At 36.3% G+C, this 13,322-nt stretch overlaps 1 protein-coding gene across 2 annotated transcripts in view; it reads right to left on the bottom strand.

The window, feature by feature from the left end:
• Window positions 1-13,322, bottom strand: part of TDRD7 (tudor domain containing 7) — an 85,465-nt gene that overhangs the window by 46,849 nt on the left and 25,294 nt on the right. For both annotated transcript variants that reach the window (XM_054502170.2, XM_054502171.2), the window contains 2 exons: window positions 10,057-10,130; window positions 7,496-7,713 (listed from right to left, as the gene is read on the bottom strand). In XM_054502170.2, coding sequence (XP_054358145.1) covers window positions 7,496-7,713; window positions 10,057-10,130 — 292 coding nt within the window. The remainder of the gene's footprint in view (window positions 1-7,495; window positions 7,714-10,056; window positions 10,131-13,322) is intronic.

The following is a 13,322-nucleotide window of genomic DNA, read 5'->3' as shown; positions in this document are numbered from 1 at the left end:
TGCGCAACTAGCGTATATGTAGAGGAGCAGCAATTTTGGGGATTGAGACTTCACCCTGTGGGATCTGATGGTATCTCCAGGTAGATAGCGTTGGTATTAAATTAGAGGGCACCCAGCTGGTGTCCGCTGCTTGGTTTCTGGGGAAAACGCCCACATTTGGTCACAGAAGCCTTCTGTGTTGATTGTTGTGGTGTGAGAGCAGAGGAAAAACATAGTTTGAGTATTTTTTCCGAAACAGGCCCAAAAACTTAAAATATGAATTTCTTCAGGAGTCTGTTCAGACAAATAAAAGTCTTCATCCTACATGCCTAGAAACTTGCTTCTCCTTAACTCTAAGGGTTTTTACTTCTTTCTTTCTAGTTTTACCTGTGCTGTAAACTTAAAAGTTCTTGAAGCCAAACTCCTTTGAGTCTATGAAGGCTTACCTGCTAATTCTTTAGCATGGGCCTCTGAGGTAAGCTTACTCTTTCTTCTGAAATTAGAATATTCTTTAGGGTTCTATAACAGAATTGGTATTGTCCAGTTAAATCAAGCTTTCCAAAGCATTTATATGGGCACAGTTCTGTTTCCACAGGGTAGTAGTCATTTTTGTTGAAGCTTTAAATTAAGTTCTAAATTTCGTTTTATATGGTCACCACCCAATACAAACCTGAGACAGTACAGCAAAATCACATTTACCTAGAGACCTGCTTTCTAGCACTGCAAGCATTAATAATGGTTATGAGCTCAAAACAAAACAACAAAGAAAAACAAAGCAAAAAATAATCTCATTTTAAAACTTGACTTCAGTAGTGAATAAAAGATCCCTGAGTGCCTAGCAACAACTAAAAAATCGAAGTCACTGACCAGAAACTTGCACCCTACGATCAGCCAGTTCACAGAAAGGTTGACCAGCTGATGACTTCCTTAAGAGATGGCCTTTTTATGCTAAAGCTGACGAGTGCTGGAAAAGTCAGACAACTGAGAAAGAGATAGGGAAATGGTCCCCAATGGCATCACTGTGTCACAATGCAGATGCACTGATCAGGACAGATATGAAACATGCAAGGGCAGCCAGTGTGGTGTACCCTGTATGCAGGAGCTAAACCCATCCAATCCACTGTTCCATATCACCTACAACCACAACCATCTCTGCCAGAATGTACTGAGGCTAGTGATGATAAGCCCAAGATATTCAGAAATGGTTACAGTTTTTCAGTCAATTCTCTTTGAGAGTTAAGGTTTTGTAGCATATTCCACAGAGACTTAATCAAAGGTAAAAGTAAAAAGATCCTTGTAGAGGGTAACCCTTGACTGTTGACAAACCATCTACTCAGAGAAACTCTTCTCTGCCATCTTAGATGAGTCATTTAATAGACTCTATGTACTTCAAGGTCAACACTTCCGCTTACTGCCACCCCTTTAACTAGGAAAGACCTTTCACCAATGCTGTCTTTAGACACACATTGCAATTATTTATATTAGGATAAACTTCAAGTCATTTTCCTTTAGCATGGCCTGAGGTTAGGCCTCTTGCTCATGTTCCTTCAGGAAGATAATGGAGTCTTCTCCTAGTTGAACATGTGCAGAGCTTTTTGGAATTGCTTTTGGCCAGTGGCTGTGGCTTTCAATGTGCATCGGACACATTCCTTGCTCTCATTATTCCTTGCTCTCATTACCTTTGGCAGGAGTTGGGGCAGGTGCAGGGAGGGTAGGGGGACTGGAATCCATTCATGGATTGTTAAAACGTCAGGAACTCTCTTTGGCTTGGAGTTTATTTTGACTTCATTTCCTCCACTGCTCTTTATTTCTTTTCAAGTTAAAGTTTTGTTTTTCCCTCTTTAGCTTTTCCTCTGTTTGTATTCAGTTTCTTTGTAGAGCTTGCTGGGCATGTCCCTGGTTGAGCAGTGGGTTTTGGCCTGCTTTAGGCTGGGGTGCCTCTCAAAAATTAACAGCAGTTGTCTTTTACTAAACACCTATTATGTTTCTGATACCACATTAATAGCTGCTTTATATATTTTATCTAATTCTCACAACCACCCTAGGACATGGGTAGAATTAGTGACATTTTAGAGCAGATTGTGGCACTGAGAGGATGGTCTGTATGCTGAAAGGTATACAGCTAAGAAATGATAAGGTAAAAATCTACCTCAAAGCCCAAACTCCTTCTAGTGTACTATGGGGCCTTATGGGTAGTTTCTGTTTCAAGTTCCAGAACAGCAACTTCTCATTATTCCTCAACTTCACTATTCTGATTTTACAACAGTGCTATTTTATCTTTTTTCTAATCAGATGTTCACTGAATTTAAATTTAAAAATTGTTCCAATCATGTGTTCATTATATATTTCTTTTCACTGGTGAAAAAATGGCAAATAAGTTAGATTCCATTTAAAAAATATTACGATTATACTTCCAAGTCTTCAGTTTACCTCTTCACTTCTGCTTCTGCTGGCATTGCTATTTAGAATATATTCAATATATAGAGTATATTCAATACCATTAAGCCTGAGGATATCGATTGCTGTTTATGTTCCATTTCCTTAGAAATCCAAGTTGTTTTGTTTTTACCCCAGAAGTTCCAGGCTTTTTAAAAAGGCAATTCATTTTACATGGGCTAAAAGGTGCTTTATTATCTCATACAACTAATTACCATAATTAAAATTAAGTTAGATTCCTGAACATCCCCAAATATAAAAACATCTCTATGTAAGTGAAACTCTTGCCTCCTTTGATATTAGAGAAACTGCTATACTGATGCAACTCAGAATTTTAAGAATTTTTAAGAGTCTGCAGGATTAGATATGAAACAACTTAAAAGCTCAGTGATTTCTAATGAATAGGAAAATGATATATAATAAAACCAGATTAACAGTAAAACATCCTGGTAGAAGCTATGAACAGTTAGTATAATTAGGCAGTTTTTCCTCATTTACAACATTTTATGTTCTATAATTTTGTCATTCACAAAATGTTATCTTTTATAATTAAGGCTTGGTGTGCCTCCAGCCCAACTTAGAATGTTTCCCAGCTACCTGCTGGTTGCCTACCAGTAGGTCTTGGGGCTACTGACAGAAATTCTCCTTAGCTGAGTGCATCTAGTTCTGCCCACCAATGAGCCCCTCAGCTCTCTAACAGCTTCAGGCAAGACATGGTGAGACAGATATTCTGGCTAATCTAAGAATGGAGAGGTTTCTTTATCTGTTTCAGAGAGTAGAAATTTTCAACAAAATCTCTGGTGTTCAGCAGTCATTGTTGCAAGATTTGGAATTTAAGACAGGTCTCATGCTGTCACCCAGGCTGGAGTGCAGTGGTGCCATCATAGCTCTGCAACCTTGAATTTCTGGGATCAAGCAATCCTCCCACCTCAGCCTCCTGAGCAGATGGAACTACAAGCGTGCATCACCATGCCCAGCTAATTTTTTTAAATTTATTTGTTGTGGAGACAGAGCCTTATTATGTTGCCCAGGCTGGTCTCAAATTCCTCACCTCAAGCAATTCTCCTGCCCTGACCTCCTAAAGTGCTGAGATTACAGGCATAAGCCAATGTGCCTGACCAAGATTTGTAATTTTTCTAGAAATCAAAGTCAGTCAGAGGCCATGGATCCTGGGTGACCTCAAGGCTGAGACCTGCTGTGTTTCCACCAAATGATGACTCCTCAATGAAGTGACCTGGCCTCTGCTTGCCTCTTCAGCTTCTTCGTGAGCAACTCTCTTCTTACTGAATTTCTTTCGGCTTCCTGAAAATACTATTCTTTTCTATCTCAGGGCTTTGGCACAATCTGTTTCTTTTGTCTGAGGTGCTTTTCTCCTCCCTCTTTACCTAACTCACACTAACCCATCTGTCAGGTTTTAGTTTAACAGCCACCTCCTCTGGAAGCTTTACTTGATTCATCAGACTATGTAGAGTCTCCTGTTTAGACATTCCCTCAGCATCCTGTACTCCTTCATAACCATTGTAGGCTTATCATTATTTGTTCAATGTTTATTTTCTCCATTGGACAGAAAGTTCCATAAGGGCAAGGACCATGTCTGTCTTGTTTACTGTTTTATCCCTAACACCCAGGTCAGTGGCTAGCACACGGAAGCATTTTATAAATACCAGTCAAATACAACAGTTAAACAAGAGCACTATTAACAAGACTACTGCTCTAGAACAGCCAAGAGGTGTTGCTGTCCTCCTAGGACCCAATGGGAACTCTTAGAGTGCAGTGTCCTTGATCTGCAGGCTGTCTTGGAATCTTTGCCTTTTCAAGACAGTTTCTGCACAATTTCCACTTCCCTCACAAGTTGTCTAGGAATACCTTGGAGCTGGCTCATTGTTGGGAATAACTCTGTGTTCTCCCTAGCTTTGAAAACTCTCAGTACACATTTTGCTACTGGACAGACCCAAAAGGTTAAGGACAACAGATTCAAAGCATCCTTCTGCCTGCATCAAAATGTTTTCCAATATCCATGTGAAGTGGCTTACAGCATACTAATTAGAACCTCCCTGAAGATAAAATTTCAAAGCTGCTATTTGGTCCCTAAAGCTGATGCTGTGCATTCTGATATTCAAATGGAATTCCTGTAAGTAGTAATCTCTGGGTGGTAGAATGATGGGTGATTTTTATTTCTCTTATAACTTTATTTTTCAATCTTTTAATATAGAATATTTTATATGGTTGGAGGAAAAAACTCTTAAAAAAAAGAAATACACTGCACTTAGATTTCTCCTTCAGTTACATGACAAGCCATATAGAGAGACAAGCCATATAGAGAGATACCCATTACCAAGTTCTGTCTTATCCTAAACTTTTTGCACTGCCTTGAGACTATCTAATCTTGCCTGTAGTAACATCTGTCCTAGGCATGGTATCAGTGTTTCTGCTTTGCAGCAAGGTGAAAAGAAGGAGTTATAAGAAGGGGGAAAATAACCATTGTGTAAGTGTTTAAAGCTGTTTAAAAATAACCATGGTTTAACTGTCTAAAACTGTTTAACAACAGTCTGCTAAAAAATATTCAGAGGTTAAACAGTTTTGAAAGGTATCAGTAGACATCAATATGATTGGTGTTTTCTGGCATCCCACTTCACTAAGCAAATTACCATAACCTAATACTTGGTATTGATTACATCTGAACAAAGGTAATAGACACAATATATAGATAGGAAAATTATATTGCGTTTCTGCTTCTGACTCTCATTGCTTGGACGGAATATAATAATGCAATAAAAGATGAATTCAAGCGCTATAAAAAGAAACCAAAAAAACAGTCAGTTGTTTTAGCACCAGAGGTTTAGTAGAAAACTATTCACTTTAGGAAAAGTTTTTAAATCAAAGAGATATATACTCTCTCATCTACAATCCTAGCAAGAGAAATTCTAGAATTGTGAAGGCATGTAGAGTAGCAAAGATTAAAATTTCCCAAAAAGGCCATAATAAAGCTACACAAATATTAGTAATTATCATGGAATATAAAAAAACTAGAAACACATGACATTAAGAACCAGTGAAGTATATTTTTAAAGTTTTTACTCTAAAGACTTCTTTATCAGAGCTTAAAAATGAGTTATATATGTATCCTGACAATTAAAAAAAGGCTCTAAGTTTTACAGAAAACTTTCTACGGTGTGTGCAAATACCCACGTAACAAACCTGCATAGGTATCCCCTATATTTAAAATAAAAGCTGAAATAAAAGAACTCATAAAGTTCTATGAATTTAAACCATAAAGGAGCCATATGCATTTCAAGAAGGGGCCACAGGCCCTGAACCTTCAAACTGAACAGCCTAATGAGACTTCTAAGAGAATGGCTCAATGTCACTAAACCTACATCAAGTGAGGAAAATTCTTCCCAGAATGGAGTACAAATGGAAAAAACTGAACTGAAAAAAACTGGAAAAAACTGAACTGAACTGAAAAAGCAATGCTGGGAATTTCCATTAGAAGAACAAACCCTACATTCCACATAAATCAGAGGTCACATTCTTATGAATATTAAGTGTTCTTGAGTTTATTAGTAGGGAAACAGAGCCATATTTCCAGAGTTTAACATTCCTTCTTATTTTCCCACCTGAGACTGTATATTCTAACATTTGTCACATTGTCCTAATGATTTTTTTCCATATTTCCCTCACTATACTCCAAGTGTCTTCATTGTCTTTGTTCTTAAAACACCTAAGGCAAAAATTAGCACATGCAAGTGCACAGTGAATGGTATATGAGCAAAGGGGATGGATGAATGATTGAATGACACCTGTCTCTAAGAGGCCATGGACTCAAGTGGAGGAAAAAGTAGTTACAAAAACACATGTTTTCGGCCAGGCATGGTGGCTCACGCCTGTAATCCCAGCACTTTGGGAGGCCGAGGTGGGCGGATCACCTGAGGTCAGGAATTTGAGACTCCAGCCTGGCCAACATGGTGAAACCCTGTCTCTACTAAATACACAAAAATTAGCTGGGCGTAGTGGCTCACGCCCATAGTCCCATTTACTCGGAAGGCTGAGGCAGGAGAACCACCTGAACCCTGGAGGCGAAGGTTGCAGTGAGCCAAGATCGTTCCACTGCACTCAGCCTGGGTGACAAGAGTGAAACTGTCTCAAAAAAAGAAAAAAAAAAATACATGCTTTCTTTAGGCCAGGTGCTTATAAAGAGGGAATGCCCTACACTGCCCAACAGGCTTGGGGGCCAAAATATATGTTAAAGAAATAAAAGCCCTCTACCAAAGCATACATAATCCTCATGCATATTTAATTCTACAAGCCTAGAAGCATCGAGTAGCTGTTAATGCGACCATTTAAAACAGTTATATTTTAAATATATTTTATGTAAGCAAAAACATTAAGAAACATCTAAAAGTTAGTTACTTTGGTGTAAGAATCCAGCTGTCTCTATTTCTGGCTGAACTAAGATCTTTAATAAACTATGTTGATCTGTAATCTTATAATCACAGACTCTGAAGTAGGAATAGAAATGGAAATTGATAAATCATTTTTCATTTTTTTTCTAATTTCCAATTTTCTCTCTAAAGATGACTTGTAAAAACTATAATATAAACACTATTATTAATTTCAAAATAAAAATTAAGAACTCTATATAATTAGTCAAAATAACTAAAATTTGCTCAGCTAAAAGTCTTTAAAAATGCTCAAGAGTGAGCAAATAAAATTTGAGACTAATAAAACAATTCTTCCCAATAAGTTCAGATTATTAAAATGGCAAAGCTATCAGTGTTTACTGGTAACAGTTCAATCATTATAAAATGGTCTACATATTATCACATATTAAATGCATTTTAAAAGTGACATAAAACAAAATATATAAAAATAGCAATTACAACACAGGAGAACCTTCAACTTTGACATACTTCTATAAATAAGAACTGACATATGTTAATCTTAAGAGATAAAGATTAATGAGGTAACATATGTAAAGTGCTTTGTCTTCCGGGGATAAAAGGTGATATGACTAATAACTCAAGATCTCAAAGTTGGGCAGGGAGGAGGTATCAGAAGGGAGGAATAAGGAAAAACGTACCGTGCAAATATGAGGCCAGTGTTCAAACTGTTGTAAAATTCCTTGATTAAGGTCTTCTTTATATAACTCTTTGTAAAAATGTGGAAGCTTAGATATCCAAATGCCATTGTTATGCTTGTTTAGTATTTCCTTTATGCGGTTTTGAACCTCATCCATTTTATAAGTGTAAGAGGCAGGAGGCGTGACATTGGGTTTTTCAACAGTCTGATTTAAATTATCTTTAAATTAAAAAAAATAATAGAATTAACCAAAATGCTTAACATTTTAGATTATCCCCATTACCTAATATTTGCATCTTCAGGTTTTGCTATAGTGTGGGCTTGTGGTAGCCAAAGGACTTAGAAGGGAGCAGGATTAGGCAGAGCAGCACCATGACAACCTCATTCTAAGTTTTAACCCTGAAATAAGCAGCAGTGTTTCTTGTGGGTCAAGAAACACCCAAAGAGGGAACCTAGTCCCTTTATTTTGCAAGGATGCTTCATAGTTTAAACATCAAGATGATCTTGCTACGTAAAGAATAATTAAATTATTTAACCAACCGTTTTCTACCTGCTGAGGAAGATTGCATTTTATATATTAGTTTACAGGCAATACTGAATTTAAAGCTATATTCCACAGAACATAGGAATAATTCCTTAACAGATCAAATAACTTTTTGATCTTATACTAGTTTTGTAGAAGATAAAAAATTGCCTGAGTTTGAATATTATGATCAATTTTCACCTTTATTAATGGAAAACAAATAATTTAGCAATACACAAAAGTTAAAAAATTGATCCATCTATAATCATCATCATCCTAGCCTCAGTTTATAAACATAAAAGGTTTGGAACCCACAGATAACTTTTGATTTATTTCCCCAATATCAATCATTTATCTTTCATAAGTGTATATTTATAAAGTTTTGGCTTTATAGCTATTTTACATTTCATTTTTACTTAAAACTTAGAATATGAGAGTTAATATCCCCAGACAATAAAGAAATCTGAGTGTTTACTATAGCTGACAGTCCTGGAATTTTAAGAACTATGAAATTTGTTCCAAATCTCTACGAAATTTCACTGAGATACAGATCTATTAAATATCACCATCTATATGCAAAATATATGCATATTTTAATCAGATAGTATCTCTGCTAGGATTCATTAATTTTTATTTTAATTTTCAGGTAGAGACAGTCTGATTTGGGGATGCTGCCTCTGAGAATGCCAGGAAGCCCAGAGTGAGCTATTCCTTGAGGACACTTGGACGCTGACTCTGCTCTTCCACCAAAGGGCAAGATCTGGCCTTGTTAAGTCTTAGATTGGCACAGAGAAGAGAAGGCTCCAGGATATCCACATATATTTCCTATTAAGGGTATAGCTAATTTATTTAAGTTCTTCCCAAATAATGATATAAAAGGACTGGGAAGGAGGAAAAGATTAAGTTTCTCATAACTGGCCAGACCCTCCTATAATGAGAATGTGTCAGCAGCTGACCCACAGTTGTGTCTGCAAATGCACTTGTTCTGTGGGGCCACTGGGGCCATCTAAGTCCCTGTACCTTTTGTTAAACAAATTAAAGTAGTAATGGAGGTGCCCATCATGTAGGAGAGGTTGTGTACACATGTGTGCATATCAGCTCTGCCAGGTGAACTGCAATCCTCCTGAAATAAGTCCTCTTGTTTCTGTAGAAATAGTTCATACTAATTTAAGCTTCTAAAAGGATATTCAACTTTGTCATGTAGTCATGTTTCAGAAAATGCCTATGTAAAAGTAATTCATGTAAACAAAAATCATATTGTTCAATTAATTTCCATTAAGAAATACTGGAGATGTGTTCTTATTAAAAAAAAAAAGCATTTCAACTAAGTAAGAATCACACTTAAAGCAGCAAATAATGCAAAATCACATTTACATTTCACACACTATAAGCACTGATACGAAAACACTGTCTCCCTGGGTGGATCTATGAGCAGGGGATTTACACATCGGTTGGAGAAGAAAAGATAACGAGTGGTTGCATTTCTAACCTTCAGATTCTTTGACTTATACTATGTCTCCTATTGTTTTCCTAACAGCCCGCTTGGATTCTATAACCCAAAGAATTATTTATATTCATATTTAGACGATTAGTGGTAACTACACACAGTTTAGGGTGCTAGCTTTTAAGTGGTGGAGTATCTGAAACTCTTTTATAAATTTAAGTCCCATATTTATGCACTTTTAATCTACAGCAGATGTTTCCTTTATGTGAGGCCTCAGCCTCTGAAGTCTCAGGGGTGCAGCCCCTAAGAGGTGAGAGAGTAAGGGACACAAGCATCTCTACAGGCCACACATGGACGTGACACAGAGTAGGGCTGGGGTGAGGAAGGCCTCAAGTCAGTGTGATAATGATATCTTTGGGAGGCACCATTTTCTCTTAAGATCACTTTGATTCATGATGTAAAGAAATTAGGAAAAAGGGGAGGAAGGATATATTCCAAACAGGAGAAGGTGAGAGCAAATGTCAAAAGCCACTACCAGATATGTTTCTTGACTCCAGAAGCCAATACGTATCTCAAAAACGTTTAGAAAACATACCACTCATTTCCTTAGTAGAGGTTCTTGAGAGATGCATCTGCAAAGGTGGCTGAAGGGACGCCTTTGGGCTAAACCTAAGATATTAAAAAAAAAAAAAGTAAAATAAATGTAAATAGCAAAGTCTATACCAAGTTTTAAACACTATACTTTTCATTTAAAGTCTCAGTGGCATTTAACAGCAAAACAAGTCATTAAAATAATTTAAAATCAGAAAAAATAAAAATAAAACCTGGCATCATCTTTCATGTTTCATATTCACTCAGAGAAAAGTATGTTAAAAGCTAAATTTAAACTAGGTCTTTGAAAGCCTCTTTCAAAACTTGGATGTCAGAATTCCAATTAATCACTTATAAAAAACTGGTAAAACAGAATAAAGAAGACCATGCAAAAATAAACAGTTGGAAACAAAGAACATTTTGGAATATAACCAAAAAATGAAGGACTTGCATCACCAGATATTGAAATGCATTATGAAGTTACAACACTTAAATGAGTTGTACAGATATGTAAAATGGTAGAGAACTTAGAAACATGCAATTTGCATTATATCTTGGTACATAATGAAAGTGGCATTTCAAAACAGACAGGTGAGGGACTGGCCAAATAACTATTTGAAAAAAAGAAACAGATCCCTACCTCATACCCGCACTAAAAATAAATTTTATATAAATTATAATGGATATATGTAGGAAGATTTTTCCAAATATGAAGACACATAAACCCCACACACATCATTTATATTCATGTCTGTTTCCCACACTAGACTCTAAGTGTCTTAATTGTTTGTGTTCCCAAGTGCCTGGGGCAGAGCTTGATACATGCAAGGCAAATGAATATTGTAAGAATGACTGAATGAATCATGACCGATGAATAAATGACTACAACCTGCCCAGCAGTGGGTACGGGACTATAGTGAGTGATAGTGACACGGTACACATAGCTGCCAGTTTTTGAATACTATGGAACAGTCTAAAAATTAGATCGATTCCTTGAAATGAAGCACATTTTCTTATAAAATTTTAATTCTAAAAGAAATGATTAGATTCTAGGCTACCAATAAAAGCTTATTTGGTATATGCAATTATAAGACCATCCTATTTCTATATTAATATAACTGTGTAATAGCAGAAGATGCCAAAAATATATCCAACTCCTACTTTTGCAGAACTGGTAGGGAGATAGTACTCCTTCCCGCACACCAGCCCAAAACATGTAAACTAGAAGCTTCCCCTGCTTTAAACAAGCATCGAAGCCTCCAGTAGAAGGTAGAGGGATATGAGCAAAGAGTGAGTACACAGAAACTATGGAAGAGACTGTTATCGTTCAGTCATCAAGAGGTCTACTGGAGAGGAAAGAAAAAAGTATATATAGCAAAAGAAAGCTCTTCAAAGAAAACTGCTAGGATGCATGAAAAACAAACATAATAAAATAAGATGACAGAGGTCTAAGCAGTTTTATAAAATATATTTTTTCTTAAAAGACAAAGAGTTAGACTGGTCCAGAAAAAAACCTTCCAAATCTAAACATATGTTGTTTATTAGAGACATATTTATAGCTCATAAATATTTATGACATACTATGTGCCAGACATTGTATCAGACAGTAACTGTCAATGATCAGCAAGATAAACATGCCCTATTCTCTGGGACTACACAGTATAGTTGAGAAATGGACCGTGGTAAGCAGCTGCTGAGACAACCCCAAAGATTCTTCCCTCCAGGTATTCACAGCCTTGTGTAATCCCTTCCCCTTGAGTAACCTGCTTCTAATCAATAGAAGACTTCAAGGCTGAAGGGATCACAAATAACTAGATTACAAAAGATTCTAATTTCAACTTTGCTAGTATAATCTCTCTTTTGTTGCTTTGATGAAGCAAATTGCCATGTTGGGAAGAATCATGTGGCAAGAAACTGAAGATGGCCTTTGGCCAATAGCCACCTAGGGACTAATGAACAACTCAGAAGGAAGTGCATTGTGCCAATAACCATGTGAGTAGGACTGAAAGCAGATTCATCTCTAACTGAGCCTTCAGATAAGACCCCAGCCATGGCTGACACCTTGACAGCAGCCTCATGAGAGACCCTGAAGCAGAGGACACAGCTTGACCGTGTCTTCCTTCCTGACCCACAGAAACTATGAGGTAAGAAAATACGTCTTGTTGTAAGCTAATAACTTTGGGGTAATCTGTTACACACCAATAGATAATTAATGCATTGACAAAATCTAAGAACAAAGTCTACTAAGTGTTATGATAAGGGCAGAAGGTATAATAAAAGCACACAATGGAACTAATAAACCAAATTAGGAGATAGAAGAGGAAGTAGAGAGTAAAGGTTATTAGCACTTATTATGAAGTTATAATAATGTGAATAGCTTGGTACTGCAGAATAGGGAGGTAATCAATTATTCTGAATGGAAAGCCCAGGAACTGAATCATACGTTTATAAGGCTTTAGTACTGGTAAAGACAGAATTACAAACCAGCAGAGAAAGAAAGGATGTGTCATGACTGATAGAGGACATCTGGCTAACAATAGAAAAGGATTCCAACTCTTGCACTATACAATAAAATAAATTCTGGATGAATTAAAACTAAAATGTAAAAAACGAAGCCACAACAATTACAAAAGAAAACAGAAGACATATTACTTAATATTGAGTGGAAATGCTTTTCTAAGCATAATACCTAAAAGCAGAAGTCACATAGTAAAAGATTGATAGCCATAAGCGTGCAACATTTTAAAGTTTTTGTATACAAAAAATACAATAATTAAACTCAGGGAATACTGTCAAGATATTACAAAGGGCCAACTTATTTAATTTATAAACCATTTTTATATGTTAGAAGGAAAAGAGCCAATAGAAAAATTATGCAAAGGACAAAGACATGTAATTCACGTAAGACCTATAATGGGCTAATAAATATATGACAAAAATGTAACTTCCTTAAGAATCAAAATCAAGGAAATAAAAATTAAAACATAAATAGATTTTTTTCACTTTTCAAAGTAGCAAAGCAAAAAACAGATGCCCAATATTGGCAGGCATACAAGAAAATAATCACTCTCATATTCTTCTAGAAGAAAACAAATTATTATAATGTTTAGAGCACAATTTAATAGGAGCCTTAGTATATATACCCTCTTACCCACACATTTTATCTCTACTAATTTATTCTACATGAAACTAGCCATGCCATTTTTCTAGAACTTTTCAATTTGTTAACAGGCAGGCATGAGTTCTTAACCAGAACTCTTGAGAATGAGC

Source organism: Pongo pygmaeus, chromosome 13 (assembly GCF_028885625.2).
Source record: "Pongo pygmaeus isolate AG05252 chromosome 13, NHGRI_mPonPyg2-v2.0_pri, whole genome shotgun sequence".
NCBI classification, from domain to species: Eukaryota; Metazoa; Chordata; class Mammalia; order Primates; family Hominidae; genus Pongo; species Pongo pygmaeus.
This window is presented reverse-complemented; position numbering and strand designations above follow the sequence as displayed.